Below are 27,149 nucleotides of genomic sequence, written 5' to 3'. Positions count from 1 at the left end.
GATGTAGAATTTATTTTAATCTGGCAAATACTGTGCTAAACAATTACATTCAGTTATGGTACTATGTCCCCAGGCTGCAGTGATCCATCAAGTAACAGTGTAGCACACACCATAGACCCCCAGACTAACAGATAACGTGTTAACCTAGGGTACTGCATCTGGAGCCCATACACATAAGAGCTCCATATCCCAGTACTGTACTGTATGAAAATGAGTGTTAACTATCAACCATCCCTCCAACATGACCTCAATTTGCCTATTAACGACTTTTTGGGACCCCAACTACAGCAGACTACAGATATGCTAACTTAGGGCATAGCCCACTGTAAAGAGGTAGACCAGACACGTTTCAATAGGCAGTGCTAAATGAATACAACGATGAAAAAAAATCACATCATACCACAACTTCACTACTAAAAACCCTCTATGCCTCCAACTAGATTACAGATAGGCTACCAAAGGGTACAATATTGTTCACAGGTAAAACAGACAACTAAAATAACAACATTGAGGTTTCAAGTAATACAAATTGGCAAAAACCAACATCATGGACAGTTTTAGCCATCAGGGACCCCTCTTTCAAGCACCACTTTGCATGTGGCATGCTCTTTCTGTGCATGAGATGTCCATGGTACAATACATCATTTCAACTATGCATTGGATTCTATGTATGCAGAACCCACACATCAGGAGGGTCTGCTGTATTTCTGTCTCATCAAATGAACATACATCACATTAGTGCACTACATGTTTTAATTTTAAGTGTGTCATGTAACAACCTAAACTGAAACAATGTCCTAGGGAACAGATTTATTGGAATAAAATGATGTGTTACACAGATGAAGTTGCTGTCTGATTATCTGATGATGAAGATACTCCATTATTTTGTTGAGTCTTCTTCACTTTCTTCATCTTCTTCATATTCAGCTTCCCTTTTTTTATTATTTTTCTGGATTTGAGGTATTCAGCATGGTAGTGGGGGTTATTTAGGAAGAGCTGGATCTTATTTCGGAACTGTCTCCACGTTTCCTGGAAATAGTTTCTGCGATCCCGCGTCATAGCCTGTGGAGTACAATCTGGTGTCAATAAGAACATGCAGTTCATTCCAAGCAGGCAGAAGCAATACTGTACTGCATAATAATCAGCACTGTCCAAACCATTACTCGCACCTAAAATGCCGAAGAGGGGTAGGATTCAGAAGCTGGGAGAACAATGATGCATAGCTACCTTGTGAAATGGGCCACAATATCTTTCATGAATCATGGAAGCCTATGAAATCTTGGCTCTACCTCACAACCATAAACATCTACATATTTTTTTCTTTTAATGGAAACACTTCAAAAGTTGATATACACCTATCAGTGAGTCATTCCAAGAACTACCAAGTTAAAAATGGAATCCCAAACATTTTCACTCAATCATTTTCTACCCCATTCCTCCACACTTGGCCAGACAATCATTCTCCAGCTCATTCTTTCACACTTAACCATTCATTCATTCCCTAGCTCATTCTTTCACACATAGCCAATCATTCGTTCTCCAGCTCATTTTTTCACACTTAGCCAATCATTCATTTCCTAGCTCATTCTTTCACATTTAGCCAATCATTCATTCTCCTGCTCAGTCTTTCACATTTACTCAATCATTCATTCCGTCTCATTTTTGCACACTTTGCCAGTCATTCATGCTCAGGCTCATTCTTTCACACTTAGCCAGTTTCTCCTACTTTCATTCTCACTCACTGTTTCCTGCTCATTACCAGACTAACTCGCTCTTTCAGAATGTTCCTACATTCACTTCCTTTCGCTTGAATTTCATCTCACACTTTTTTATTCTCACTCATACTTTCTTGGTGATTACCATATGCTAATTCCCTGTTTCATACTCTTATTCCTTTTATCATACACTAACCTACTGTACTTTTCCATTCACATCCCACACTAAGTTATTCTTCCATTCACTCTCTTATGCTCACTATTTTAGTCTCTCAGATGACTCCCACACTCCTTCACTCACTCTCTCACTTTTAAATTCATTAATTCTCTTCCCACTTACCTTTACATTGTCACTTATGCTGACAGTCACTTACCCTTACAAAGTCATTTTTACTCAACGTTTCTCTCCTTCCCCTCTCTGAAACTTAGCTGCAGGCTCATATTTTGTTATTTACTTTCACATTTTTTCATTCACTGTCTCACCCGTGCACTCGCTCACTTCCTGCCTCACTCATATGCAACCTTGCTTAATCAAGCCCCAACTTTTCACCACAGTCAATTAGGCCTGAATGCATGAATAAGGGTTAGGCTGGACTTGGGCTCTAAGTTGGTTTAGAGTCAGGGCTGAGATGTGCTTGTCAAAAACAGTCATGCAGAAACATGGCCTGAGCCTCTCGCAGGCTGTCAATGCCGTCAAATCCAAGCCGCCTCTGTGTGGGCGTCAGCTGAACTTTAGCAATGAGAACCAGCTACTTAACAATTTTGTTGCACAGATTTACTTAACAATGAATAATAATCAACAAGCCCCAGCACAGCAACAAACAATGGCTGTGAAATCACTGGCACAAAATATTTGATTTTTATACAAAAGCTTGTCCATCAGGAAGATATATGAGGGCCTCGCTTCCATAACGTTGTAAGCACCACCAAAAAGAAACTGAGAAAATCGCAGTTAAAATTTTTAGTTTGTTGCCCCGAGACTAATAAACCTATCACACTTGGGTTTGTTTTACTTGACAATCTTTGCCTTTTGAATATTTTTGAAGGTAAAATGATCACTTTTGGTTTGTAATAACAACACCTATGATGAGAAAACTGACCCTCCCTCATAGATTTTTTTTTTTTTTTTTTTTAACTTGCATGACTTTTTTTTTATTATTCTCACTACAAATTGTGCTCATATATCATGAATTAATGGTGGCTCAGTGGGTTAGAGCGCTCCGCTCTGACCGAAGGGTCGGAGGATCGAATCCACCCAAGGGTCATTGGTAGACATCAGGAAGGGCATCCGGTCATAAAATGCTACACACTCCAGTCCAAAAGTCCTCTACCCAGAGGCAACGCCTTAGCCCTTCTGGGATACCTGGCGTAAAACTAAATTATTATTATTTTTTTTTTATAATGGTAAAGTAAACCAATGTGTGTTCAAAATCAAAGTGTCACAGAAATAACTGATCAGTGTGAATGTTAGTGGATGATAACGGATGGATGGATATATATACAGTACAGTATACTGTGCTCGTCAGAAGTATTCAGCGTTGTCCGCCGGGCGCGCAATACTTATGGCCCAAAAAGAATCACCCATTTTTGGGGGTAAGAATTGAGCCTTAAGTTTGAGCTCCGAGCATGACGTCACGGTAGCCTGAGGCCTTCTGACGCGCTGGTTGGTTCCCGCCTCAGTCGCCCACGGGCTGCCTGAGAGAGAGGAACTCCGCCGAGTGTCCCTCTCAAATTGCGCCATTTTTTACCGAATGTCCCTCAGTGTTTTGGCCTTCAAAACTTTGTTATGGCACCTACCCGTGAACTATCGAGTGAAATCATATCCCAGATCATTGCTCTAAAGGAGGCAGGCCACCACACAAAGGAAATTAGTGAATTGGTTGGTGTGGCACGATCGACAGTGCGTCGTTGGTGTGCGCGGTTTTGGGAGGAAAACAGTGGCGAAGTTCCCACAAAGAAACCGAGGTCTGGTAGGCCTAGGAAAACTTCCCCAAGGTCTGTTAATGTTTTAAAACGTGCAGTGGAGTTTAATCCTTGTGTGAGTGCAAGGAAAATTAAGGAGAGCAACCCGGAAGTGTTTGGTGAGGTGTCAGTGAGAACAGTGTCTCGTAGGGTGCATGAGCTTGGTTACACAAGTCACAGGCCTGTGAAAAAGCCTCTTCTCTGTAGCAGCCAGAGAATTCGTAGGCTTGCCTTTGCTAATAAATATCTAAATTGGGGTGAGGAGCAATGGTTGTCAGTGTTGTGGTCTGATGAGGCAACATTTAGTGTTACCTGTAACAGAGGAGCATGCAAAGGTAGTGACCCACTTGACCCACGGTATGTAGAAAGCACAGTTAAACATCCTGATTCACTCATGGTATGGGGTTGTTTCTCAGGGAAGGGTTTGGGGAAGCTTGTTGTACTTCCCAAGAAGCTCAGAGTGAATCAGGATGTTTACCTGGAGCTTCTGTGTGATCATTTACCAACTCCTTTGAGCTAATTGGTGCACGAGTGTTTCAGCAGGACAGTGCACCTGCTCACAAGGCCAAATCGGTCACCAATTGACTTCGTGACTGCGAGGTATCATTCATGACAGACTGGCCAGGAAATAGCCCAGACCTCAACCCGATTGAAAACCTCTGGTACCTCGTAAAGAAGAGTCTCCAGGGGAAGGACGTGAGCTCTCTGCCTAAGCTGGAAGCCGCCATTCGTGACTCCTGGGACAAAATACCCCTCCAGCACCTCAGGAGCCTCGTCCTTTCATTTCCAAGATGTCTCAGGTCCGTGAAGAAACGTAAAGGCTACCCTACGAAGCACTAAAGGTAAATAAAATGCATTATTTATATGTTTTTTCAATGTTGAAAGGTTTGTTTCTCAGGAGGGACGCAGGGCGTCCCATACTTCTGACGAGCATGGTATATATATACTGTATATATATATATATATATATATATATGCACTACATATATACAGTATATCCATCCATCCATCCATCCATCATCCAATCCTACATTGCCCCATGAGAAGCATGGGAGCCCTGGGATAGGCAAGTTGGTCCTGACATTTAAGATGAGAGTGACCAGCCTCATTAATCCCTGAGTGGCATTACGTTAGCAATACATCCCAACCACCCCTTGGATATGAACCTTCACCGGCTCAATCCAATTGGAGTGCTGTAATTACCCACTAAGCCACCAGGTGCAAAAATCTGGTTATATGGTTACCACCCAGCATAGCAAATGGTTTTCTGGTGTACAGGAAACCATTTGGCTTGTCACTCAGTGAAGAGTCACCCACAGGCAGAAGGAAGAGGAAAGAATGAAGGAAAGAAAGACAGAAGAGGGAGTGTAGTCACTCGTAGCCAGAAGAACGAGGAAAGAATGAAGGAAAGAAAGACAGAAGAAGATGGAAGGAAGGAAGGATGGAGGAGAGGAAAGTGCTGACACCCGACAGCAGCACTACACTGAGCGAGTGGATGGTGAGCGCCCCCACCTACCATATATATATATTATTTGGCAGCATTGAAAAATACATGAACTGAACTCAGTAAGATACGGTAAAACCTCGATATAATGGACTTCAATAGATCGGAATTCGCTTTTGTCGGACTCGAGGAGCTACCGGACTATCTATCTATCTATCTATTGCCAGACGCCTCAATCCCGTTTGGGGTGGCCACAAACAAATCGCCTCCAAGTCGCCCTGTCCCCCGCCATTTCACTGCCCTGCTCCCAACTCACACCCCCCTCTCTTATATACCTCTCCATCCCATCCCTCCATATCATCCTCGGCCTCCCCCTCCCTCTTCCCCCCTCCACCTCACTCACATACACTCTCTTCATCAGTCTTTCACCCTCCATCCTCTCCACATGGCCAAACCACCTCAGTGTGTTCCTCATAATGCTTCCTATCACATCCACATCCACACCACAACGCTCCTTTATATCTTCATTCGTCAGCTTGTCTCTCCATGTGACTCCACAGGCTCCTCTTAAATAACTCATTTCCACTGCTCTCACTCTTGACTTGTGTCCTTCCAACAACGTCCAAGCTTCACTTCCATACGTTAGAGTTGGTATCACAATACTGTCATGTAGTAACTTTTTCACTTCCATGCTCACTTTCCTGTTTCTTATCACTGCTTTCAAAGAACCAGCAACCTTTCTTCCCTGCTGTACCCTTTCAAGAACTTCACCCTCCAAACCTCCATCCTTACTCATCACACTACCCAAGTACTTAAACGTACCGGACTAAATTCCTACATATCAGAAAAAGTCCAATAAAGCCAGAAGCAGCCCGAGCTGCCTGACTACTTCAACTATGTTCACCACAATAAGGTAAATAAAAGACATGTTTATCAGTGTACAGTGCAATATTATTAAATATATCATTTGATTAACGTAGTGAAGTTATAACACAGTACAGTACTGCAACGGTAGTCAAAACAGTTTAAAAACCATTCATGCAATCCAGATTAATGTCTGATATTGTATATCGGAAAAAGTCCGGGTCAGCAGGGAGAAGTCCGGATGTCGCTTTTATCGGAATTTCGCATTTTCCAAAATGGTTTGAGCCCCAATTAGTCTGTTATAGTGAGGTCTTACTGTACGCTCATTCGCTCGTTCGTTTGTTTCAGTAATAAGAATGCCCAGTAGAAGAGAAATATATCTAATCCTCAAATCACATTCATCGATATACAGTATCAGCAATGCTTAAAGAGAAAATGGGAAAAAAAAAAATGCAATCTAGTCTAAAATATACGAGTATTCTGCTTGCATCTTTCTGATTCTGTTTGGATGGTAACAAGAATGAAATTAAATCACCTGTTGTGGCCAAGAATTTCAAGTTACAAGATAGGCTGCCAGGAAACTGTGTTTGGGTGACGAGACAAATGGTGTGGATTTAGAGTTCTGGGCTTCCCCTGATAATTTTATTAAATTCAACCATCAGCTGTAATGGATGATGGCGCAAGCCGCATAATGCTTCGACGGAAAAATTGAGACTTGATTACAGTAATCCCTCAATTATCCAATGTAACAGAGCCCAAGGCATGTCCAGGTAGTGGCAATGTCCGGATAACGAACAATACGCCCCCCCCATACTATACCAAGACCCTACCTATACCCAACCTCTAACTCATACATAACCTATTTGTACAGTACCTCTGCTTAATTTGTCAGTGTTTTCTGATCATTCAGACATAGTTAAACATCAAAACACAAAATGGAATATCAAAAATAATTTTTAACACCAAGAAAACCATTAAAAAAAAAAAATGAAAACCCAAAAACACCCTAGCTATACAATACTGTATGTACAGCACCCATCCTAATTTTGGCTGTGTTTTCCAGTCATTCTGCCATATTTATACATCAAAACACATAGGGATATCCAAAATAATTTTAATCACCAAGAAAAACATGCAAACAAAAACAAAAAAATGAAAACCCCAAAACACCCTACCAATACACCACAGTATGTACAGTACCTAAACTAATTTTGGCAGTGTTTTCTAGTCATTCTGTCATATTTAGGCATCAGAACACACACAGGAATATCCAAAATCATTTTAAACACCAAGAAAGCCATGAAAAAAAAAAAAAAAAAAAAAAAAAAAATCTGCCAAATTTAGACATCAAAACACACATAAAATATCCAAAGTAAATCTAAACATCAAGAAACCATGCAAAAAAAAAAAAAAATACACACACACACACACACACACACACATATATATATATATATATATATATATATATATAAACCACCTACATGTACAGTACCCCCTCCAAATTTTGGCAGTGTTTTCCGGTCATTCTGCCATACTGAGATATCAAAACACACATATTGATATCCATAATATATAATGCTCAACACCAAGAAAACAATGCATAAACAACAAAAATCCACAAAAAACCAGAAGACAGTTGGAAAATCAGTTATCTTTGTGACACAGTGATAGCTGCTCCCAGGGCACACACACACACACACACACACACACACACACACACTGCTCGCTGGTGCAGTGGTAACGTTCTCGCTTGCCATCTGGTAGATGGGAGTTCGCGCCTTGCTCAGGTTGCGAAAAGTTTCACTGACGAAGTGGGTGGTTACTGTCCCCCTTGAGCAAGGGGAAGGGTGTGTGGGTGTGTGAAGGTCACAGACTTGCCCTTAGATCGGACTATATGAGCTCTCAGCTCCCTTCCGGGAGGGTAAAAGCTGACGATCACGACCATCAAATGATCCTGACCAACCCGGTGAATTACACACACACACACACACACACACACACACACACACACACACAATCCACAACCAAATATGCCAATGGAAATTGATTATATCAGTATAAATGGTTTTAACATCATTTTTGCCGATGTTCATACTATACGATAAGCTAATAAAAACACAGAAAACTGATAAGTAAAATAACAAAACTGCAGTAAAAATAAATGGTGTTCAAAAGTAAATCTTACCTTCATTTTTTTTTTTTTTAATAACAGAAGAGGAAAAACATATGAATTTAAAAAAAAATCCAAACACCAGATTACTGGCACCCTCCATTCATAAAAAATCTGTAACAGTTGCACTTGAACAGCTTTAGGGGAAGTGAGTTCCAGAGAGATGCAGTTCGAGGAATAAAAGGATTCTGATAGGCAAAAGTTCTGCAATATGGTTCTATGACATTCTAGTCATGAGCCCACCAGATGCATGTGTAGCACAAGGAAAGGCATGGAGAGGTGGCACAATGGAAGCAACTTCGTCTGAGCATTTGCCATAAAAGTATCTGTAAAATAATGTAAGGGAGGCAACATCCCTTCTTACTTGCAGGGGAGGTAGTCTATTTATAATGGCAGGGTTATTAATAATTCCAACAGCTTTGTTCTGAATTCTGTCTAGTTGTTTTAGTGCAACCTCTCCACATCCATTCCACAAGGGTGAGCAATATTCTAGCTGAGAGGGCACATGACTCTTATAAATTATAGCTAACTGCTCGTCAGTGAAGAAACTACGGACTATGTACAATAATCCATGTTTCTTGAGGCAGCTTTAGCAAGTGATTTTACATGAAACGTCTAGCTGAGGGCATTGTTAAGTAAAACAAAGAGAATTTCAATATTTTGGGATATAGGAATATTAGTAGCACTGAAGGTAATATACAAATCTGGCAATATCTGTCTATTAGTAAATTGTATATTTTTGGTTTTGGTGATGGACAGAATATCTCAAATTTGTTGTATGCTGATGATGCAGTACTACTTGCAAATACCAGACAAAAACTTGGTAGATTAGTGCAGAGTTTTGCTGATATCTGTGAGCATCGTGTCTTGAGAGTAAATGCAGAAAAAAGTAAAGTGATGGTTGCTGAGTGAGAAGGTGACTCCCAGTGTGATGTTACAGTGAATGGAGAGAGACTAGAACTGGTGATAGCATTCAAATACCTGGGTACAGTGGTAGAAAAGAGAGGAAAATGTACAAAAGAAGTGGAAAGTAGAGTGACACAAGGAAGGAAAGTAGCTGGTCCAATGAAGGCCTTGATAAGAAACAGAGGCTTGAGTGTTGCAGCTGCACAAGGCTTACATGAAGGAATGTTAATGCCAACTTTAACATATGGATGTGAGACTATGGTGTGGCATGAAAACGAAAAGCTAAGAGTGAAAGCAGTGGAGATGGGACTGCTGAGGAATGTATGTGGAGGACAGAGAGTGGACAGGATACAAAGTAATGTGATTCGTGAAAGATGTGGAGTGAGGAAGTCTGTGGACAACAGAATCGAAGAGAGTGTACTGAGATGGTATGGTCATGTGGAGAGAGTGGACTACAATAGAGTGGTGAAAAAGGTATATCTGAGCGAATCTGAAGGAGGAAGGAGGCGAGGTGGGCCAAGGAGAAGATGGAGGGATATGGTGGATAAGTGTGTGAGGAAGAGAGGTATGGAAGTTGGTGAGGCTAAGGGACTGACAAGAGACTAAGCTGGCTGGATGAATATTGTGAGGAGAAGCGCATAATCAGTGATTTGGCACCCCTTTCTAACGTGACAGCATTCGGATTAACTCTCGGATATATTTATGTGAAGCTAGAGTATGTGGTGAACCTTATTGGCATATCAGATACATCCAGGATTCCATGGGCTTGAATGGGGAGTGAATGGAAGTGTGGCCCATTGGATTGGGCAAATTTGGGCTGTCTGGATGTTGCTATTCCTCACCCTCCCCTGGGGTGGGAAAAGAGGTCCGGACGACAACGAAGACGATGATGATAATACTAGCATTAAATGAGACCAGGTTATTTTGTTCCCATTCAGTGATCATACATAAGTCTTGATTTATGGAGATGGCTGTACTGAATTGAGAGTTAGAGATATAAAACTTTGTTAATGAAAGTCTGAGTGTGAATGAACTGTGAAGTGTTGAGTCATCTGCATATGAATGGATGGGATTGTGGGTGACAGATAAGAGATTATTAATATGAACTAGGAATAGGGTTGGCACCAGAACTGATCCTTGTGGCACACCAGCATTAACTGAGTGGAAATTGGAATAATCATCATCTACTTTTAATCTCATTTTTGTCACTGAGATATGAGGAAATCAGATGAACAATAGATGTTAGTCCATAGCATGGGAGTTTGGATAGCAGGGATCGGTGCCACATTCTGTCAAACGCTATATATCAAGGGCTAATGCATGAGTTTCTCCATGGTGGTCAACTGACTGATGGATGGTATGAGTCAGGAGAGTAAGTATATCAATGGTGGATTTTTCGTGGCAGTCTATCACTAATTAAGTTGCTGGATTCAAGGTGTGTAACTATATATAAATTTCCAACATCCTAATGCAAAATTTTGCCCACACCTTGCAAGAGTTAAGCATATCTCTAGATGCAGAATTTCATGAGCTTTCTCATGGATTTCGCGGAATTTTGATGCGACCTATAGTATCAGAATAAATCGCCAAAAATTTTAAAAAGTCACAGGTTGGTGTTTTCAGCACAAAGGAGGGGAGGGACTGAGGGACTGAGGGGGGAGCCAGAAGGCCTGGCTAGTAAGACTAGGAGCATGGAAGGGTATGGAGAAAGGACAGGAGGGGAGGAAAAGCAAGGCTGTGGGCAGGATTTTCATCTTTCTTTCAAGAGGCAGGCGGGCCCTTTCACCTGACTTGTGGCTTGTGATATGTCTTACACGGGTGTTGGCCGTTGAGAAACGCATATCCCAGTGACTGGGCAGCTTTGGATATTCAGTCTAGAGGCAGAAGGGCGCTTTCACCTGACCTGTGGCTTGAGGTCTCTGTTAGATGTGCGATGGCAGTTAGGAAAGGCTAATCCCAGTGGCCTCGCAACTTTGGATATTCAGTGGGGATGCTAACAGATGTTTTGTCACCATTTGTGGGCTACAGTTGGTGTTACTTGGGTGCTGGAGATTAGTAGGGAGTGATGGGATCAATGCGCAGCTTTTATGATTCAGTACTGGGACGGACGGGCATTTTAGCTCAGGCTGTGGGTTACTGCCTATTTCCCACGCACCACTAGAGCCCAGCGGCCACGATACCGTATGTTTGAACATGTCGGCTGGCTGGCCAAAGTTCTCGGGGACTTTTACATCTGGATAATGGCAAGTGAATTCATATAATGGCTTAAATTCATATAATGGCTTCATAGAGCTAAGGTCCAGTATCTGGATAATGAACAAGTCAGTATACTGCACATCTGGATAAATGAGGGATTACTGTATACTGTACTTACAAATACCATGCAATACTGTACAGTACTGCACTACTGTGCCACAATTAAACTTAAGCGTTCCTTATCCCCTCCTGGATGTGGATAGCATCATTTGAGAATATGCATACCTACCTTGTAGTCATCACCATATCTGTCAATCATGTAACTGCAAAGCTCCACCTGAGCATGAGTCAGTCGCATACCACCCTCCTTCTTATTCCTCTCAGTTCTAGTGGCCACATCTTCCTTAATCTTCTTCACCTGGAATATGGAAAAAACCAGTTGGTGAGTATTCTTCAATAATGTAATTTACAAAAGTTAAAAAACTTCACATATCAAGTGAATTATTTTCATTAGAAAGAGTGAGGTTTGGCTCCTGAGTTACACTGGAAGCACAAATAAATAAATACCTGTAAATTTTAAAATGCCTTTCCCTTACCAAACCAAAACCAAATGAAAAAGTCAAATGGTGGGTGACAGAGTGACTTGGAGGCGTTTTGTCTGCGGCCACCCTTTGCGGGATTAGGGCGTCGGGCTATAGATAGATAGATAGATAGACATCTGTTTAACCTGTGTAGAGTGAGCCTTAGTTCCAACGGTTTATGGGTAAGTGGCAGCCACAGCTCAGGTCAACAAACATACATACATTTGAAAAACTGTGCACTAGGGAGGTTTCCTAGGTAACTGCACTACATCGAGTTAGTGGATGGTGATTGCCTTCACCTACCACAAAGAAGAAAAAGAAGAAAGACAAAGAAGAAAAACAAAGAAGAAAAGAAAAAGAAGACAAAAGAGAAAGAAAGCGCTTAGAGGCGTTAAGAAGGGCCGTGTGATATACCTCACGTAACAACTGTTGTTTGGTATAGCTGATGAACGTTTGGTGGGTTCTGAGGTGTTTGTTAAATCCACAGTCTGATCTATCGAGGTTTGTTTTAGTGGGAGTCTACTGTGCTTCCAACTGTACCCTACCATTGCTTTCATTCAATACTTATGGCATAATGAATGTACTCACCACTTCTGTTTCTTCCTCCTTCCTCTTTCTTTTTCTTCTGGTCCTTGATGATGTAGATGACTCATGTGCCTATAAATGAAAAATAAGTCACAAGTTATTAAACTGTTATCTCAAACACAACTGGCTTCAATAATGCAAAAAAAATAAATAAAAATAAAATTACAAGGCCTGCACCTGTAATCCTAATGTTGCAACTGAAACTTTCTCTTGCTTCAAAGGACTATAAACTAAAAATGACACAAACGCGAGAATATATGATAATATGCCATAAGCTGACATGTACAGATTGACTTTATCTATAATGCACTACAGAGTCATGGTAGTCCAGTCGTTATCTATGCTTGTCTCCCGAAATGCAGTGCTCTGAGTCTGGGTTCCAACTCCGCTGTGGCAGACATTTAAGTGGTTAATAGTTTTTTTTCATTTACTAACATATGTACCAACCATAATGGTTCAAACTGTTTATCTATCTATGGCCTAAAGTCATAATCCATAAGGGGTGGCCATTTGATTTGAGTAGGTTGTTTTACAGGGATGGGTACTGACTCTCTGCCAACTCACTTGCTAATACAGACAACATGTATGGGCTGGTTATGTGGTTACCACCCAGTGTTGTAAAAGGTTTCCTGGCTTACAGGAAACCAATATACTTATCACTCAATGTAAAGCCACCTGAAATGAAAAGAAGAGTAAGAAAAAGTGACAGTAAAGATGAGAGAAATAAGAAGAGAGGAGAGCAGACACAGAAAAAGAATGATAAAGGTGAAGGAAGAAGCAGGCAGCACTACATCAAGTGAGTGGATGATGGTCAACAACACCTACCAACTATTATTATTATTATTATTATTATTATTATTATTATTATTATTACAGTATTATCATTATTACTAGTAAAAGACAAATTTTCCAGCACCCTTGGTTCCATAGCCAAACTAACAACTTATATACAAAAAGGTGACACATACAACTGCAGCCATTGCAACACTTCCACTATCACATGCATTGCTCTCACCATGAAAATCATTCTCAATTCATACTTGGGAGGCATTAGGAAAAAGAAAATTCTGACTATCACTCATCCTGAGGACAAGGGCCAGACCTGCTGAAGACTTCATCCATACAGCTTACTGAATGGGCAGTAAGTTGCAGAGATGTTTAATCATTCATCATCCAATCCTGTGTTGCCCCATGAGAAGTGCAGAAGCTCAGGGCCAGGCAAGTTGGTCCTGATATTTTTGATGAGAGTGACCAGCTTCACTCATCCCTAAGTGCCATTATGTGAGCAATAAACCCCAACCACCCCTTGGATGTAAACCTAAACAGGCTCAATCCTTAACCCCTTAACCGCGGGGCGTCACTTTCGTGACGCTTGGGAGCAAGGGATCATACCGCAGGGCGTCGCTTTTGTGATTCTGCGTTATTTTGAATTCACCCGGGCTTCCAAGTGGAGGCTTGTATCATCTATCAGTACTGCCAATGTCCAACACTAGTCAGCACTCCTAATCTCATCTGTACTCCCATCCATTGTTGACAATTTAGCCATTTCTCCCCGTTCTTGACTCCCCTCCCTACCCCCCCTCCATTACCCTATCCTCTCGCCTGTCCGGCCGTGCTACGCTAAGTAAATCTTCCCTGGAATTTTTCACTGATTTCATCCATTCAAATAAGCCCTATGCCCTATTCTTATACCAAATAATATATACAAGAAAGAAATAAGGTAAGTGAGAGTGCCATACACCTGGAATTGGCTAATTATCACCTGACAACACCTCACGTGCACTCGTTCGCTAATTTTCGCTGTTTTTTCCCCTTGAAATATGCCATATAATCTATTTTCGTAATAAATATACACATAAGGAGGGAAGGGAGAAGCCTAAGTGATATTTACATTCACCTGGAACTACCTAATTTATAATGTATTGCCTAGATTTCCTGCCAATCATTTCAGTGAAATACATAGCTGTTTCAAGAGCTACGTTGGTATAGTCTGTTCCATATAAACTGGCGGAGAGAAATCTGTATTTTCCTTCCCAAGTCTGGGTCAAACGCAGAACGCAGGTGACCTCTGAAGGATTATCCCCCTCTTTCCTCAAGCCCTTCCCTTCTCCCTACTCTCCTGAGAGAGAGAGAGAGAGAGAGAGAGAGAGAGAGAGAGAGAGAGAGAGAGAGAGAGAGAGAGTGTGTGTGTGTGTGTGTGTGTGTGTGTGTGTGTGTGTGTGTGTGTGTGTGTGTGTGTGTGTGTGTGTGTGTGTGTGTGTGTGTGTGTGTGTGTGTGTGTGTGTGTGTGTGTGTGTGCGTGCGTGCGTGCGTGCATGCGTGTGTGTGTGTGTGTGTGTGTGTGTGTGTGTGTGTGTGCATGCGCGCGCGCGTAGGTGTAGGTGCATGTGTGTGTGTCTTTATTATCCGTGGAGAGCCTTCTTCTGTGCTATCCTTGTGTTTATCTAATAGATTAGTCTTATTCCTGTTGGAGCTGCCTAGCATGGACCAAAAGGTCTACTGCAGTTATCCTCTCTTCTTGCAGTATATTCTTATGTGTAACTTTTAGCAACTTACATGATTGTTGTATTAATATTTTAAAAACTATCTGAGACAGGTTTCAAAATTTCCCATTCATCTTAGACGCACGCACGGACGCGCGCACACACACACACACACACACACACACACACACACACACACACACACACACACACACACACACACACACTCCCACGCAGGCGCATATAAGGTATATTCTCTATCGACATTTCTTATAAAAATATGTGGAACCTGCTGGGACTCTTGGGTGAGTATAGCTTGAGATGAATGGTAACAAAGAAGAGGAAGGAGGGAATGCATGAGTGGAGCACCTGCTGACCCATACTGGTTCAGGTGTGCGTTTGGCCTCAGGTCAAGATGGGTGGCGCATTTGCCCTGAGGTCACATGCAGCATTTCCTGGAACGCCCTTGATGATGCTTCCCAACATCCCGCCAGGTCACTTATAATAATGAAGAAAGCATCATACCACTGCAAAATCATAACTAAAGCACCAACACAGAGCTTACGAAAACAAGAAATTATAAAGTGGCTTCTTGATAAAAAAAAACCTCCCTCATAACCCTCTGCACACTAAGGCTGAGCTGCTACACCAAGTGAAAAAAACAAACAAACAAACAAACAGACAAATAAAGATAAGCAATTGTTTGAAATTGATGAAATCGCCAATAATCCTGGTCACCAGGTGCTGCGGCTTCCTCCCTATCATTGCCAGCTCAACCCCATAGAGCTGATTTGGGCTCAGGTCAACGATGATGTGAGGAAGAGAAACTCAAATTCTTCTCGAAAAATATGAGTGATCGAAGAGCTGACGAGAAATGCGATAGAAAAAATAACAGCAGAAAACTGGCAGAAATGTGTGGCACAAAAAAAAAAAAAAAAAAAAAAAAAAAAAAAATTTATGAGAAATGACACTGCTGTAAACCACATGGTAGAAAATTTTGTTATCAATACATCGAGCGAATCCAGCAGCGAAGAAGATGAATAAACAAGTGTTGTGTGAGGTGTCTTGTGTATACTTATTGTAAACAAGAGCTGTAAATATAAGCCATATACATGCATTGTTTCATATTATACAAGAGAGAGAGAGAGAGAGAGAGAGAGAGAGAGGAGGGAGGGAGGGAAGGAGGAAAGAACAGAGAGGGAGGGAAGGGAAAGAGAAACATTCCCTTTTCCTATTCATCACACACACACACACACACACACACACACACACACACACACACACACACACACACACACTAGAAGGGAGAGAGAGGGTAATGAATATTTCACCATTTTTTTTATATAAAACTCTATCTTGATAGAAGCTATTTTCAGCAAATCATATGACTGATATTTTAATACTTATAAGGGTTCACCATTTCGCGATGAATTGGTGATTTTCTTAGGTTTGCTAATCAGAATAGAACTCGTAATAATGCCTTCAAATTACACAAATTCATGTTTGGATTGGATGTAGGATTAATTAATAATAGGTCAGAAAAATATGATTGCTATATTTGAATATTAGACAATAAACAGTTCAAATCTCTCTCTCTCTCTCTCTCAGGAGAGGAAGGAGAAGGGTAGGGCTGGAGAAAGAGTCAGGTGAGGTCACTTTAATCCCTTTGTACGGGCACCTGTGTTCGACTAAGACTTGAGCGTACTTCTTCCGCCACTTTATATGGAACAGAGTATAGTACTGAATATCCCCTAAGTAGGCCTCTACCCGGGCCGGCCCTCCCTTATCAGTTCTCTCTCATCTTCCGAAGAGGAGGTACGCGTCTGTTCCTCTTGCTGACTTCAGGGCCTTTTTCACCCCCATGCAAAGGGCCCTGTGACCTTTACCCCCTACTAAACCTCGTGTGGAAAGAGGTAAAGGGCTGACAATTGATAAAAGAGTGACTACGATCTTTCTATTGAGTAAAACAGTGCAAGTGGAATTGTAAATAATGTGTAAACAGCAAGTGAAAGTAATGAATGTAAATATACGTGAACAATGGAAAATAGTTTTATAAGTTACTTCAAGTGACAGTGCATAACACAGTGTAAATAAAATAGAAATGTAAATAACGTAAATAAAATAGAGAACGTAAATAGAAATGTAAATGAGTAGTATTATAAGAATACGAGTATATACCCTAGGAGTAATGAAAGTGAAAGTTTCACTCTAGCATGTCTGAATACTATGAGTTATGACAGTGAAGATGAAAGTGACATTCACTCTCAATGCTAGTATACAGGACGAGAAAGTGAATGCTACGTATTTTACTGAAAGAAATTGAATCCCTACAGTGACAATAAACTAATACTACTTAAGGAAACTTATGGATAAAGACTGTAGATATATATAAGTGTTATACAGTAATAGAAATATAAAGTGTGAGGGGTTTTATGAATAATAAATGACAGAGTACCAAGAGCGAACTAGCGCAAGTGCGGCGGTCAGACGCGCTCATAATTTTCATTGCTTTCACAGTTTTTTTTTTTTTGGAGTATGGATCCCAAACTACTTGAAAATCATAGAGTAGTGTTTATAGTGTTAATATCTGGCTGTGGTAATCATATTACGGGTCGTCGGGAAGTGTAAAGTGGAGACTTCGTTACCCAACTTCAGAGGTCTCCACAAGTCCTACGGTAACTGACGAAGGCTCAACAAACATTCCAGGAGAAAGCTGAAGGTATGTGCCATAAGCATATAAAATTTTAATATTCTAGGACTAATAACTGATTTTTGGCAAATATTTTTTGAGAGTCTGTCGGAGCCCGAATAACCCCGCGGCACACGCAAAACATCGGTAAACATGCCCGCGGTGTAGGGGTTAATTACTCATTAAACCACCAGGCATCATAATTTGGTTATATAGTTACCACCCAGCATTGTAAATGGTTTCCTGCTATACAGGAGAAAAAAAAAAAAAAAAAAAAAAAAAAAAAAAAGAGGTGGCACTGGCAACACAGAGCATTGTAGAGAAGGTCACTTAAACTAGCAGGCAGCATAGGAGGTTCCAGCTCAGGACAATTCCACTTCAAGCCAATTTCCCGTCAACAGGGTGGGAATTTAAAACTTGCCGTACTTGTTTATATACATGTAACATGTGCAGGCTATTTGTATAATTTTAAAGTATATCAAATGTACACTTACATTCATCAGACAATTAAATAAATGCTAATGTCTCGTATGTAGCCTACTGATAGACAATGAAGTGAAAGTTATTGTACATCGCCTGAGTTGCATATCAATATTATATTTTTTCCGTTAATACCGACCATCTGATGCCACATTTTACATTTACAATAAAAACAATAACCCATCATCACTTTTATAACTCAAAAAACTTTAAAAATGTGTCTTGGAACCTACAGGCTTGCTGCCTTCATGCTGGGCAACTAAGTTTCATCTCAAAAGTAACTGTCTTCCTCACCTTCTCACCAGTAGCAGGAGAGATGGATGAGCATTTCATAGATATGATGGATGCAAAAAACACAACGTAGATACAAGGGGGTACTGGAAAAAAAAAAAAAAAAAAAAAAAAAAAAAAAAAAAGGCAACACAGAACATTGTAGAGCATTGATTGCTTACACTAATGACCGTCCAGGCTGAATGAGGCTAAACTCGCTGCCGTTGCAACGTACCACATATCACGAGCCAGGGAAGAGATCAAAATTCAAATTTCGAAGTACAATTTCAACATTCGTAAAGTTGAAAGTTCATAGGTCAGCCGTTCGTAAAGCGGGGACCACTTGTATTCCTGCGCTAAAATGGCAATGCTGCCAGTTACACACTACAGAGTACTCAAACCAAGGACTCATAATCAAAGTGACTTCAGGTTCTTTCATAATATTTGTTACATACGGCTGTGATTTATTTTGCACATTACACAACAACATTCTCATTTATAACTTCAATGAAAATGATGTTAATACTGAAAGTCTTTAAGTACAGGTACCATGGAGGGATGGAGTGGAGAGATATATGAGAGAGGGGGGTGTAAGTTGCAAGCAGGGCAGTGAAATTGTGAGAGACAGGGCGACGTGGAGGCAATTTGTTTGTGGCCATCCTGTAAGGGATTAAGGCATCTGGCAATAGATAGACAGATAGACCATAAAAACAGTGATAGTAAAACAAACTCTTCGGTAAACAGTCCTAAGGCTCAGCAGATCAGGGATACCAACCTGGCACGTTAACTCAAGAGTTTATTTTCAGATCAAATTTTATCACGCTGAAGGAGTGCTGATAATTCTTTTAGTGGGTGTATTCTACAATACAGTTATATAAATCAGGATGTAAGACCATGAAACTTATGAACTTGTACAGTATTTATGCAGAGTATGACTAACCTATATAAACATTGTAAAAAGAGGTAGAAGATACCTGCTTTGGAGCTATAGGGATCCTCTTCAGATCAAATAAAAGGCCCACATCTTCTAAGTCTGTTGAGGCTGGCTTCCTATTTTCCCGGGCTTTCTCTACTGCATTACTATATAAACACTGTAAAAAGAGGTAGGAGATACCTGTTTTGGAGCTATAGGGATCCTCTTCAGATTAAATACAAGGCCCATATCTCCTAAGTTTGTTGAGGCTGGCTTCCTACTTTCCCAGGCTTTCTCCACTGCGTTACTGCAAAAGTTAAAAAATTAATAGATGACAATACATAAATATACCATACAAAGTGCATGCAAAAGTATAAGAATAAACACTTCCATCAACAGCATTAGCCTATTTCATCTCCAAATCACATCTTCATTCATGTTAAAGAAATTTACAATATAAGGTACATTTTTTTACAAACTGAAGATGAACAGAGGATGGAAAAGCAAATTAAATAAAAAAAAATAACAATAATAACCCATACATCTCTCTCTCTCTCTCTCTCTCTCTCTCTCTCCACACACACACACATAATTGTTTCTCATGTATCAGAAAGCTTGGGATTGAGGAATGGCTGGTTAGGGTGGTTATGGCCATATATGGCCAGGAATATGGAACTGGATAGGGAAACTGCCAGAGATCAAGCAGCATGGACAGCCACCATTAGGAGACCAAGGCTGATGCATGCAAGCATGTTGGAACCTTCAAAAATGAAATGAAATGTATCAAGAAATCTTAAATGTCAGGACCAACTTGCCTAGCCAATGGGCTCCTAGGCTCCGCACAGGGCAACACTGGATTGGATGATGGATGGATGGATACATTTGGCTGGAGAACCATAAAATCTATCCCCAGGTGAGGAGGAAAAGAATACAATCCACATAAAAGAGACAGAGTATCTACAGCAGTGATCTCCTTACCACTAAAATCTTCCTATCAATACAAGTACCATGGCTCTGCATTCTATGCATGCCCAAAATCCAGTAAAACTGGCAGACTCATATGCCTCTGTGGAATGTAAGGGGCATGTATGAAAATATTAAAGAATAAAGTCGTTAGCCTACTGTATCAGGAAGCAAAGTAGGATGAGAACTCATTAAGTAGATAAACGGGAAGGTATCACATGAGTAAGGTCAAGCATGACCAAACAAGGGTTAAGCAAAAGGTGCTTTGTTGATGAACAATGAAAGAATAAGGAATGAATAATTACAGTAGGTATGTATCACCTCACAGTACATGTACTGGGTATGCCAAGTTAAGTCTGAGATGGTGAAAGTTTGTCTCAGTTCTGTCCTCTGCCCACCTTGCAATGAAAGGTGGCCAGAGGACAGAATTTAGACAATGGAATGCTTGGGCACATGCTTTGGAGTTACAGTGTTTGTGAAGGAAGATCTTAACAGAAGAGTCAACATGGGCTCAGTAAATGATGTATTGACTTCTACTCTGTTGTGCTGGGGAGAATTATAATGAATAGTAACCAAAGAAAACACTGTCAATACAGTTATTAATATATGTACCATAAAATGGGATGACTTCACAGTCATATAAAATATCGTACACTTTTGTGCAGAAATGCACTGTGAACAACTTCTAGTCCTAGGAAGTTGCAAAATTTTTGCAATAAAAGATAAATTTAATAATAAAATTACATGTCCATTCCATATTACAATGTCCAAAGTCACTCTAAATCTAGAGCATCTCCCAGATGTATGACCAAAACCTTGACTGTGATGATACTGTGTAACCCAGAATCTGTCAAATGCAAGGCATCTTGTAAGATCCACATAGATGAAGCTGCCCTGTTCTACGATGGAGGATCTCACCTCTGGCGACATCTTCAAAACAGCGGTTTTAGTGTCATTCCTTGTTCTTGTGAAGAGAAGGTTAAGGGTACAACCTCGATCAACGAGCATCTTAATTTTATTGTTTTTATTCAGAATGCTTGGGATGATGTCACAGTTGCCCAAGTAAGAGGAAAGGCCCATCACAGTCATTTTGGCTGCATTTTACTTTGGCCCTGATAGGCAAAAACTGCCATCAGAGACAAATGATCACTCAGCACCCAAGCTGCTTCACCTTTGGCCTCAGCTGACAGAAACTTCCATTACTAGCCCACCAGCCTTGGTCTTAAGGCAGCTATCAACTGGTACTGTACGAGTCAAGTACACCTCTGATGTCTTCTGGTCCCATTTGACTTGTCAGAGCGTCAGCACCACTCTTTAGTTTTACGATCAGTACCTGTTGACTACAAATGGCTTTTTTCTGGTCATGAGCACTGATCTCAATCACGCACCCACACAGATCCTTCCCTTCCCCCATGAGAGACCTCTGAAGAGCATCCGCAAATGGCCTGGCCTGGTCTTTGGTGACAGTCATGGGTGATGAGACTTTGGTCTCTTGTGCTTCCAGTTTGTTTGAAACATCTTTCATAGCCTGAAAAATCACCCCAACAACCTCACCTTCCAGCTTCTTAGTGACTCTCCTTCCCACACCAGCCAAGACCTAATCTGCTAGTGCAAGACATTGGTTACACAGCCAGCGAAAGCCCAGCTGGTGGCTCAACTTCATAAATGGATAATCATTAGCATCCATACTTTCCCAAGCCAAATGAACCCTCTCGCTGCAGTGGGCGCACTTCAGTGCTTATGCACTTTTTGCTGCAAACCTACTGCAGTGAGGGCACTGGTGTTGTTTGCTCATGGTTGGCAAAAAAGAAAAGAACAAAAGAAAAACAAAACAACAACAACAGCAAAAAGTATATACAATAGCTACTGCCCGGGAAAAACCCAGGTAGTGCTGCCCCCTAATTTAGGGGAAAAAAAGAAAAGAAAAGAAAAGAAAACTGAAAAACTCACACAGACAACAGAAATTAAAAAACAGGGTTTCTGCTAGGCCACCATGAGCAGGTGGGGCATGACTTGACTACACTTCTAGAAAAGGTAACCCAAATTGAGGTGACATAAAAGTGCTGAGATGGTGTTTTACAACCTTTCCCAATCTGAGCTTTATGACAGGAGCAAATACATAACTTAGGCAAGATCTTATTGGTTACGATACTGCCACTGCGCAAATACAGTAGGGATTATCACCAGAGAAGCACAGAAATAAGACAACCAGCTGAGCATACAATCTTTTAACAAATACAAGAATAGCATTTAATTTCATGAATGAAGAAGATATGCTAAGTAAACTGGTGATGACAATGGTATCACCTATATGTGAGTATGCTGAAGTTGTGTTGCCTCCCCATATAAAACATATACATGTATATACAATATATATAAATTAGAGAATTTGCAAAGAGTGGTTACTAAGATGATACTTAACTTGAGAGAATTGCAGTATGAGGTCAGTTTACAAAAGCTGAAATTACATGTTGCAAGAGAGAAGAGAAAGAGAGGACATGATAAGTATGCATGGTACTGAAAAAATTTCGAGATGTGATTATATCATATGGGATGGTGGAAGAACAGGAGAACATAGTTGTAAACTTTGGCTGCCAGGGTGCTTGGATGACATAAGAAAACACTGTCTTCCAAATATTAGTAGCGCTAAATGGAACCAATTGCATGAAGGTGTGTTAAGTGCTAAGAATGTCCATTCTTGCAAGGAAAGCTTGGATAGTTGTAATGCTGGAGACAGGATCGTACAAGTCTAGTACAGTACTCAAATCCTATAAGACAGAAATACTGTAGGCGTAGCCAATACCGTACATGTAGGTGAAAACATTCCACAATGTCACTCTGAACACTTAAGGTTCCCATGGGCTTGCTTTTGCTCTGTTCTGTCATGTTTGTGGGTCATATGGGATTTATTTCACACAAAAAGAGACTTTGGACAGCCATTAATTTTCTTTAATACAGTATGTGCCACTTCAGCATCAACCACTGAATACTCCACATATATAAACATAATGAGTGTAGGCCACATTATAATTACACACAAAATACCATCATGCCTGTTTGTAAAATGTACCAGTAAACTGTATTCAAATACTTAATGAAAACTTGAAAATACAAAATTCCAAACAGAAAAACTGCAGGAAACAGGTACAGTATATAGGTATTTCTAATTGTATTTTAGTCTGAAAATAATAATTTTCCACCTCACAATTTAATTTTGGGTATAAATACATGCTGCAAATAATTTTTATGAAAATCATCATCATCTCATCTTTTTCCAGCTACAGTTAAGGATGGGACAAGGTAGGCTGAGAGAGCAGCCATAAACCAGACAGAAAACTATCAAATTTCTCCCCAGTTAACCAGTAAATAGGCCACACTCTCATCATTCAAGCAACCAAAATCCTGACTGCAATTCAAAGGCATAAACATCCATACTTAACATGCATTACATGGAGATTTTGAGAGTAATTTCCCATTACACGAGTGGATAGGAAACTACCCATGTTACCAAAGACACGGTTCCTAAAGAATAAATCTAATCTAGATTCCAGAGACAACTAAGTTGGTTACACAAAACCATACTACAAGTACTTACTGTTTAATTAAAGGGTTAGATATTCTCTTGTCTGCCTTCTTCTTTCTCTTGGCATTTATTCTAAGCCTTGACTTGTTACGTCTCTTCTTTCTTGTCCTCACACCCATGGTGATAGCTTTTCTGAAATAAAAAAAAGTAATAATTACATACTACAAGTACTACAGCTATTATTACTGGGGTCACTAAGTGGGGGATATACCTTAAAATATCATGTTTTTTTTTTCTTAGATCACCACCAAAGAAAGCACTGGTATCATGGGTAACTAAAGAAACATGTCTAAGGAAATATATCGCCTTGTTATGCTGTTATTTAGAGCTATACCTTTCTGGCCCTGAGGCATGCATGCTGCCTGAGCCACACCCATTTGTCATAGTTTGTGAGCATTATATTTTTTCCAAAATAATTGAGGTAAAATGGATTTCTGGAGCAAACTGCAACTTTTAGTGGTTTGCTCGTATGTACATGTGTGCTTAGGCTCAGAGGCAGTGGCTTAGGCAGGCTCAGAATCATACAGCAGCCAAGGAGGGCACACATTTCGTTGCTGCTGCCATATCGCACGTTCTTTCATCATGCCCGAGTCCAAGAGGAAGTTAGCCCTCAGGGCCAAGGCAATGAGAGCTTTGGAAGCTGCCCAAGCTAAACAAAACTGGAAAAGCTTTGTTTTAGAGCCACTGCAGGAGGACACTCGACAAGCACCACAAAGCCTGTTTCTACTGCTGCCACTGCTACCATCTCCACCTCCACCTGCAACTTCCTCCACCTCCACTCCCACACCTTCCACCTCCACTGCCACTCCATCCACCTCCACAACCACATCTTCCACCTCCACCTCTTCCCCCCACTTCCATTTCAACAAGAGTGCATCCAGTGCTGCTGCCACCTAAAACTCATACCAAAAAGGAATATCATATTGTCATACTGGGCCAAGAAGGATGAGAGAAACTTTGAAGTCAAGCAGTCTGTAAGGACTGTGGGGGTGAATTTGAGATGGAAATACAAAATAATGGCCCTGACTGCACTGTGACCTGGGAGTGCCTGTGCACCACTGTATCAGCTGAACCTGCTATAACCCTTAACATCCCACATGTGAAATGGCAGACAACACTCAATGTCAGCATGATATACCGGTACTATTCTCTTATCTGTAATTCGGGCTTTGCTGGATTTGACAGGATGACTGGTGCCTTGAAAAGACCCTCCCTCAACACAGTTGCCCATGAGGACCACGCCAGATATATCTACTCCCAAATGGAACATTACAAATGCCACCATGGGTAAAAGTGAAGTCTAGGACCAATATGGCTTTCAACATGCAGACAAGGTTTATCTGATGGTTTTTGGTGTGTTTTGAAAGAATCTGACCTTCATTTCTGCCGGAAATGCTTCGTTTTCCCATTCTCCCCCCTCCCCATCTGGGTGTAGTAGAAGGGAAAACGAAGCATTGCCAAAAGGTCAGAATCTTTCAAACTACATCAAAAACCATCAGAAAAACCTTGTCTACAAACCTAACCTAACTCAACCCAACCCAACCTAACCTAACTCAACCCAACCCAACCTAACCTAACCCAACCTTAGGAACAATATGGTCCTAAACTTCACTAATACCCCACTATGACTGCAGCCTACCAAAAATATCCATGAGCACTACAGGGAACTGGGAGTCCAACCTGATGGCGGTCTGCTTATCAAAGTTTTGAATGATGGACCTAAGTGTTCAACTGAACCGAACCTTACTGTGCCTAATTGTACCTAGCATCCAGGTGGGAAGCGAAAACCACCTTTGAGTACGTAGAGTCAGACAATCGTAGGTACGACTTAAAATACATGATAGGGTGGAAAATATTTGTACTGAAATAGGTAGTTTACCACCCGGAAAAGTCTGAAAAATAAAGAACACAAACTGGAGGAACATGAACTGAATTTGTAAGGTCCTCCTGCTTCAAGCATAACGTACCTTTACGGAAAAAAAAAATACAATAAATAATCCACCAGGTAAGTAAACCCAACCTGCTTCCTTTCGGATGTTAACCTACCCAAGTTTCTGTAAACTAATGCAGCAACATCACATTCAATATTTCAATTACGACAAAATGATCATGTCACTTAAAATCTAAAGCAAACACGTTATCCCATTCTTACCAACACGTGTTCCTGTTTCAGATGATAAACAAAAAGTACTCACATCAGTGTTGCCAAACTTGCCGGAAATGATGAGAGAGAATCTGTTAGCGGCAATGACCATCAACAATAATGTACTCTCTTTACCTGTTCTATGCACATTCTTTCTTAACTTAAACTCTCTCATAGTACTGAAAACATCATCTATATAATTAACAGAGTTTATCCCAGACATCAAGAGGTCACATTAAAGCTCTAAATATGGACCAAAAACACACCCCGCAAAGCTTCAAAATCTTGGAAAATAAGCACGGATCATTGCCAAGCTATCGGTAAATAGGAAAAAAATATGCCTGTCAATACATTTATTTGCATTTTGAATATTTATGCAAAACTGAAGTCTATCAAGGCAAGTTGGCGAGCTAATGGCAAAACCGGCTAACTTTAGCACCCTTTCGCTCTGAATCCCCCTTTTTTTTAATTTTTTTTTTACCGGATTTCAGATAATTAGGTGTGTATGAGACAATAATGTGATAAGAATTAAAATATTTTCCAATTTCGAGTGCCGATTCGGTAAATGAATGCCGAATCAGTGATTCGTCGACCGTCAGCCGCACTCATTTTGAAAACTGCCTATTCTGACAACGAAGGGGCCTTCCTTCCATGCTAAGAGTCCTCTATACAAAACATGTGGGAAAAGTGTTATGTTGTATGACAGTGAGACTCGACAAGTGACAGGAGAGGGTATGAGTAAGTTGGAACGTACAGAAAGGATGGATGTGTAAGGCATCACTGATGCTAGAACTGAGTTCTGAATACAGTATCACAAGAGATGTGATAGTCTACTCTTAATGAAATAAAAGTGATGTGAACTGGAATAAGATGGTTTGGATGTGCTGATAGGGACGAAGGCAGAGTGACATTTCGTAAGGTTACAGGCATGAATGTGGAGGGAAAAATGCTCACAAGCAGACATGGAAGATGTTGGATGAGGTCCTGTGTTGAGACAAACCTTCCGGATAGGAGAGTGAGGAGAGATGGCTTAACATTGCTAGACGAAGTGCTATTGTCAAGTGCAAAGACTTAAGCTGCATATCCTAGGCCAATACTAGTATGGTCCATGGGCTCTGAATGTAATATAATGGACATACCTCCAAGCTTATTCACCAAGATCTGCAAATCCCACTCATCTTCACGTTGCAAAACAGCAT

At 40.7% G+C, this 27,149-nt stretch overlaps 1 protein-coding gene across 1 annotated transcript; it reads right to left on the bottom strand.

Moving 5' to 3' along the window:
• LOC145408615 (nucleolar protein 16) lies at positions 1 to 26,036 on the bottom strand. The gene is made up of 6 exons (XM_080279304.1): positions 26,003 to 26,036; positions 23,820 to 23,939; positions 19,463 to 19,568; positions 12,430 to 12,498; positions 11,550 to 11,678; positions 1 to 1,062 (listed from the first exon to the last, which is right to left on the bottom strand). The coding sequence occupies exons 2-6, from the start codon at positions 23,924 to 23,926 to the stop codon at positions 832 to 834; spliced, it is 642 nt and encodes a 213-aa protein (XP_080135430.1). The 5' UTR covers positions 23,927 to 23,939; positions 26,003 to 26,036; the 3' UTR covers positions 1 to 831.
• Positions 26,037 to 27,149: the final 1,113 nt, after the last annotated feature.

The sequence above is a fragment of the Coenobita brevimanus genome, chromosome 78, assembly GCF_032717465.1.
Source record: "Coenobita brevimanus isolate Jiangsu-jjx chromosome 78, ASM3271746v2, whole genome shotgun sequence".
Taxonomy (NCBI): domain Eukaryota; kingdom Metazoa; phylum Arthropoda; class Malacostraca; order Decapoda; family Coenobitidae; genus Coenobita; species Coenobita brevimanus.
This window is presented reverse-complemented; position numbering and strand designations above follow the sequence as displayed.

Coding starts and splice junctions, on each gene's coding strand:
- LOC145408615 (XM_080279304.1), bottom strand. CDS start 23,926: ATGGGTGTGAGGACAAGAAAGAAGAGACGTAACAAGTCAAGGCTTAGA. Junction 12,499..19,462: donor TCCCTATAGCTCCAAAACAG/GTATCTCCTACC, acceptor TTTCATTTATAG/GCACATGAGTCATCTACATC. Junction 11,679..12,429: donor AGGAGGAAGAAACAGAAGTG/GTGAGTACATTC, acceptor TCCATATTCCAG/GTGAAGAAGATTAAGGAAGA.